Below are 6,195 nucleotides of genomic sequence, written 5' to 3'. Positions count from 1 at the left end.
GATCAATGTGCATAAAATTTTTTTTATGTTTTAAGTAACTTATTCATGCAATGAATTTTTAAAAGTACACGTTAATCAAAAAATGTTTTGTTACTATCTGTTTCGATGGTCAAGAACATATCAAAATTTAGGTGTACTGATTTGAAAATTATGTGACATAAAGTAGAACAGAGGAGGGATGACGCGTCACGTCATCATAGGATGAGACCCGAAAATCAGAAGAAAAGGAAAAAGCAACAAGATTGGAGCAGGTGTCAGTCTCAGAGCTCTCGTAGTTTCTAGATGCTTTCGTGTCGTCATCACTGTGTTTCTCCTTCCTTCCATGGAACCACTGAATATGCACTTGTTTTGTTTGCTTACAAATGAAAACACGTTAGCAACTTTTCTAAGATTTCTCCCTTCACTTTTGCATCAACACGTTTTCCTTTTCACTTTTTTTCTTAATTAATTCCTTCTAAAACTTCACTACCAATATGCAATAGCTAGTGCCTCGCAAAACGTTTCAGGAGGTAATTAACAAGTGTATTATATGTTAATGGCACATCAATGCAAAAGATTAGATTATTTTTTTATTTTTTTGATTGAAGTATGGAATTTTGCCTTGATATCAGATCTGGGATTTGGGCAGGTTGGCGTATATGATTGGGATTTTTGTTACAGTACCATAGATCAGATCACACAATATGAGAGGTGGTGGTCTTGCAGATGCTTACTCCATGTACAAGCGTGCATCAACTAAAGACCAGTTCACTGATTATGAAGATAGAGAAGAAAATCTAGGTACCCCTTACACTGTTTTCTTCCGGATGGATCTAAGATTTAGAAGCATTGTCTACCAATGCAGTTTATTCTAGAACAATTTTTTTCGATATGTATATATTGTACGAGCAGAAAGGAACATGTTAATTTTGCTGCAAATTCATCTGGGGTTAAAGGGGTGTGCATGAGAATGGTTTTTTTTTTCTAATTTTAAATAATGCCTAGATCTATAATCTATTTCTCTATGTTGTTCCAAATTATGAAGTCATCAAGTTTCAATTTTTATATCTTTTTGCCAAGAAATAAAAATTTGCCAACTTGGTTGAATGATGTCATACATTTTCCAATTAATAGTATAATACTCTTCTAGTGTACCATTAGCTTAGAGACAACAATAGGACATAACATAAAAGGATACAATTTTGTGTAAATTGACTTTTGATTCTTCTTCCTTGTGTCTATTTAGATCGTGCCGAAAATGGTGTGTGGAAAGAAATTGGAAACCCCTCATGGAAGCGGCCGTTGCCACATATACTGGTGGCAATTATTTCATCACTCTTGTTTGGCTACCATCTTGGGTATGACTGAACTTTCAACTTTGATTTCTTGCATAAATCCTACCTTTTTAGTTGGTTAAACATTGACCTTGTTGACCATTTTCTATTTTTATTTTTAAAACTACTTTGGTTTGGTTTATTCAGGGTGGTTAATGACACTCTAGAAAGCATGTCTTTGGACCTTGACTTCAGTGGCAGCACCTTGGCAGAAGGTATTATACGCCATTTACCTTAAAGATTCCCCTACGCCCCAGCTCCTGCCACCTGAACTTCTGTCTGTTCGCCTCTCTTGGAGGATTCTTAATTTTTAGTTGGTGGGGGGAATACACTACTCATTTGTGACAGAGCATGCTACATTTGAATAACTATAGATGTTATTTTTTATTTTATTTTGTTATATTAATATATACAGTGGTCGAGTCCAAGGCAGTGATGTCAATCAAACCTATTGTCTAATACTTGCTTATTCAGAGAAGATTCTCTTCATCCAGTTGCTTAGTTCAATGCCTACAGGGTCCATCTGATATGATAATTCTATTTTCAAAGGTCTAGTTGTGAGTACATGTTTGGGAGGTGCTCTTTTGGGCTCTATATTCAGTGGTTGGATAGCAGATGGGGTTGGTCGTCGGAGAGGCTTTCAACTGTGTGCTCTACCAATGATTATAGGTGCTTCTATGAGGTAAAACCTTAATAAACTTTTTACTAGCTATATTACGGCCTTTTCAACTTTGAATGCGACCATGAACATTTACTTTGTAATACCGTCTAAATATTGTGTAGTCTTGAATCCTCTTCTATTCATTGTATAACCTGCCTTGGATGAATGGATGGTTTAAAAGAAAGTGTATAATCCCTTAGGGGATGTTTAGTCTTGCTATATTTTGCATTGGCAAACTCTCCTGCAGACTTATTCTTAAGAGTCTTGTAAAGGTCATTTATATAGCCAGGGGTGTTTGAGTTATCTTTTCACGTTTAAGTTATTGAATTATATAACCTGGAGCGAATACGGGAGGGTGAAATCAGAAATTTTTAATTCAAATCTACTTCTGTACGAGTTTCCGGAAATTAACTGAAGGTTCTTCAACTTCATAAATGTAGTGCTGCAACCAGTACTCTTGGTGTTATGCTTCTTGGAAGGTTATTTGTTGGAATAGGGATGGGCCTTGGCCCTGCTGTTGCTGCTCTCTATGTTGCAGAGGTATATGATATTATCTTTTGCTCCTAATTCTATCTTTTTAGTTACATTTAATTTGTTTGACCAGGTTTCACCAGCTTTTGTTAGAGGCACTTATGGGAGTTTCACTCAGATCGCCACATGCCTTGGGCTCCTGGGATCTCTTCTCATTGGAATTCCTGCCAAGGATACCGCTGGTTGGTAAGGATTGTGTGACCTTAATCTTCCTTTTTATTATTAGTAAAATCAATTGATAAGCCTGGCTGATAGGAATGAAAAAAATGTACTATTCCATTTTATCCAGTCACTGTTTGGAATAAACTGTCTTTCTTCAGTTTGAGACTGCTAAACTGCTTTTTATGGGAGCATATTAAGAATAAGTCAATTATCATACATGTTTATAGCATTCCGTTAATTAATTGAGTGATGTGAACTATAACTACTTCTAAAATGATGTCACAGGTGGCGAGTTTGCTTTTGGATATCCACCATTCCTGCTGCATTACTTGCTGTTTTGATGGAATTCTGTGCCGAGAGTCCTCACTGGCTTGTTAAGGTTGGTCATTAAGCTCATAAGTCATTGAGTGTCTTGCAGTGGATAGAGAAGTGGCATTAGTAAATTCAGTTTTTTGTGAATCTTGCAAATAGTTAAATCTGTTGACAATTCACTTGGTCATCAATTGGAAGAAGCTCTTCTTTATTTCAGCTGACAAGTGAATACCTGAAATGCATATGTGGGCAGTCTGTTTATAAACTACTGCTTGGCTCCTATCTTGAATATATGTTTTCAAATCTGTTCTATGTACTCATACTCTAAATTTTAGTACAATCCATTGAATGTTGGGCATTTTAGTGTCTTTTTAACCAGGTTCTCGTACAAGGCAACATAGTGAAATAACTGAAGGCGATAGAATCTTTACTAGTTCCAACAACATTATCCTGATTGCTATCTCGATACATTGATGGGCTTGTGAGCTTCCTGTGCACAATAACTTAGCGGGTTAAAGTGCAACTCTACTATTGAGAGAAACGTTATTGGTTCACTCCTGCCACAATTTGTCTTTGGTCCCTGATACTTGATGTAATTCTAGATGTAAGAACAATTAATTGAACCACAATTAAACAAGCAAGAAAAGATACAAGGATATGATTGATAAATAAAAATGAAGGGAATAGACTTCAGAAGAAAAGAAGGGATAATCTAACAATTAAAATACATTAATCATCAGATTCAAGCCAAGAGGAAGAGAAATGAACTCATACATGGAAATCCTTACTTAGAGTATCCAAGAAAGGTTCAGTGAAGAGATACCAAGAAAATCTCCCATAAACTCACACGAAGAGTATTTCTCTATCTTCAAAATTTAGCTATCCCTAATATAAAGACTAAAAACTATTTATACTAGTCTTGCAAAAATGCCTAGATTAAAAGAATAACCAAATAATTAAAATAGCCACTTGAGCATGTTAATTGCCTTGAAGTCTTCCTTGCATGCTTCCTTTTATCCTTTAAACTCATGATGGTTGAAAGAATGCTCCAAAGTCCTTGATGACCTATATGGTTGTCGTCATTTCCCTCATAAATCTATTTGAGCATGTTACAAACTTTAAAAGCTCTTTTAATGAATCTTCCATGACACTTTGCTCCTCGTGGATGATTGAAAGATTCCACATCCAAGATAGCCCACACCCTCGTTGTTGATATCAATCCTGCTACCTCAATTTGCATCAATACTACAGTCAAGACTACACCGTATTTATACCATAACATAGTTAGCGTGCTGTACTTATCAAAATAAAAGCGGGTATATTATTATGGTGCTTCTATGCAGGATATTCTTGATTTACGAACACTCAGCAGCTCATGGTTCTCTAATATAACTCACATTTTATTTCTGGACTTCTCTCAGAGAGGAAGAATTGATTTAGCTGAAGAAGAGCTTGAAAAGCTTATGGGAGCACCACATGTTAAATATGCCATTGCAGAAATGTCAAAGACAGACAAAGGAGATGAGGTGGATAATGTTAGGTTTGGAGAGCTACTGTATGGTCGTCATTTTAAAGGTATAATTATTGATGATGTGTTCCCATTCTCTCAATATTTTTCTGTGTGAATAAGTTGATGAATTTATAACTTTTGCTGTTTTGTACAGTGGTTTTCATTGGATCTGCCTTATTTGCTTTGCAACAACTATCTGGAATAAATGCTGTATTTTATTTCTCTTCAACTGTGTTTAAGAAGGCTGGAGTACCTACAGACACTGCAAATACATGTGTTGGGATTGTAAACTTAACAGGTAAACATATCCCCTCACCATACAAAACAGGTATAACACTCTTGAATCTGTTAGTCATTTCTCATTTCGCTGTTGCCTATAACATCTACAGGGTCTATTATTGCAATGATGTTGATGGATAGGCTTGGGAGGAAGGTGCTTCTAATTGGGAGTTTCTTGGGCATGGTAACCTAATCTTGTTTGCTCAATCCTTTGTGCTTACCATGGCCGGTCTTAGAATCGTGTCACTATATTTTGCTTTCTCATGGTTAAACTTCTGAGTTGTTTTTGGTGCAGGCAGTCGCAACAGGTCTTCAAGTAGCAGCTGCGAGTTCATTTGTACCAAGCTTTGCAGTATTATACCTATCAGTTGGCGGGACCCTACTGTGAGTAATCCACTTCAAGATTGTCGTTGTAGTAGTTGATGCATTAAATATATTGATAGAAAGGACTGGAAATGCTCGTTATGCTATAATGATTAGATAACTATCTGAGGCTTATAATTCCTTCCTTCTGGGAAAGTTAATTCTTTGTCCAACAAAGAGAAGTCAGTAAAGCAGCTAAGAGATGAAGATAAGTAGTTTTGGTACTGCTTCTGTGGATAACAGTTTTCAATTGCATTCTAGTCATTATGTACTTGGTAATTGTTGACTCTGGTTAAATCAATGAAAGATGAGACAATTTTATGCTATAGGTAACTTTCTTGACTATTAAGAAGATACTACAAATGCACAAATGCAATGGCCAGTTGTTTTCTTCAATAATGGGAAATTATTTATGTTAGGTATGTGTTAGCATTTTCTTTGGGTGCTGGTCCAGTCCCCAGCCTCCTGCTGTCAGAGATATTTCCTGGCCGGATTAGGGCAAAGGCAATGGCTTTATGCATGGCTGCACATTGGGTACTTTCATCCTGTCCTTGATATTTTATTTTATTTTTGCAAATTATTCTCTTTGCTTTGACCTTGGATGAAGAATAGAAGGATCTTTGGAACTTTGTGTCTGACAACTATGATCATTATATTACACTACATATTGTTCTTATGCGAACCATTCAAGAATTGAGCAAACAGAGCAAGATGGATGTCGAGGATTCATATGGCCAACTCTTAACTAGTTTGGAGGTTGATGCACAATATTAGTTGTTGAGGGAGGAGATGTATTCCCTTATTATTTCTGGTACTATACAAGTCGCTGCTGAAATGAAAGCATCAGCCACATCCTGCTATTAGGTGTAAGTCAAATAAGATGGGTAGATTCATCCATCCCGAATCACAGGTTTGAGTACCGTGCGATACTGACCGTCAGATATATATTAAAAAAAAGAACATTATCCATCACGAGGAAGAGAGCTGATCTGTCTGCACAATGACACAGTCTACTTAAGTGGTAGTAATAATGAAATCTTGCCCCCTCCTTCACTACCCCCCCC

At 36.4% G+C, this 6,195-nt stretch overlaps 1 protein-coding gene across 3 annotated transcripts in view; it reads left to right on the top strand.

Moving 5' to 3' along the window:
• Nucleotides 1-235: 235 nt before the first annotated feature.
• LOC107021019 (probable plastidic glucose transporter 3) overlaps nt 236-6,195 on the top strand; it is a 7,816-nt gene continuing 1,856 nt past the window's right edge. The window contains exons 1-13 of one of the 3 annotated variants that reach the window (XM_015221587.2): nt 236-509; nt 629-780; nt 1,226-1,337; nt 1,461-1,528; nt 1,863-1,995; nt 2,415-2,514; nt 2,579-2,691; nt 2,953-3,046; nt 4,401-4,554; nt 4,644-4,787; nt 4,879-4,952; nt 5,064-5,152; nt 5,551-5,665. In XM_015221587.2, coding sequence (XP_015077073.1) covers nt 684-780; nt 1,226-1,337; nt 1,461-1,528; nt 1,863-1,995; nt 2,415-2,514; nt 2,579-2,691; nt 2,953-3,046; nt 4,401-4,554; nt 4,644-4,787; nt 4,879-4,952; nt 5,064-5,152; nt 5,551-5,665 — 1,293 coding nt within the window. In that variant the 5' untranslated portion in view covers nt 236-509; nt 629-683. Of the gene's footprint in view, nt 510-611; nt 781-1,225; nt 1,338-1,460; nt 1,529-1,862; nt 1,996-2,414; nt 2,515-2,578; nt 2,692-2,952; nt 3,047-4,400; nt 4,555-4,643; nt 4,788-4,878; nt 4,953-5,063; nt 5,153-5,550; nt 5,666-6,195 lie in introns of all 3 variants that reach the window. The other 2 variants (XM_015221586.2, XM_027917990.1) reach the window with 2 other exon arrangements.

This window comes from Solanum pennellii, chromosome 6, assembly GCF_001406875.1.
Source record: "Solanum pennellii chromosome 6, SPENNV200".
NCBI lineage: Eukaryota > Viridiplantae > Streptophyta > Magnoliopsida > Solanales > Solanaceae > Solanum > Solanum pennellii.
Note: the sequence above shows the minus strand (reverse complement) of the source record. Positions and strands in the feature narration are given on the sequence as shown.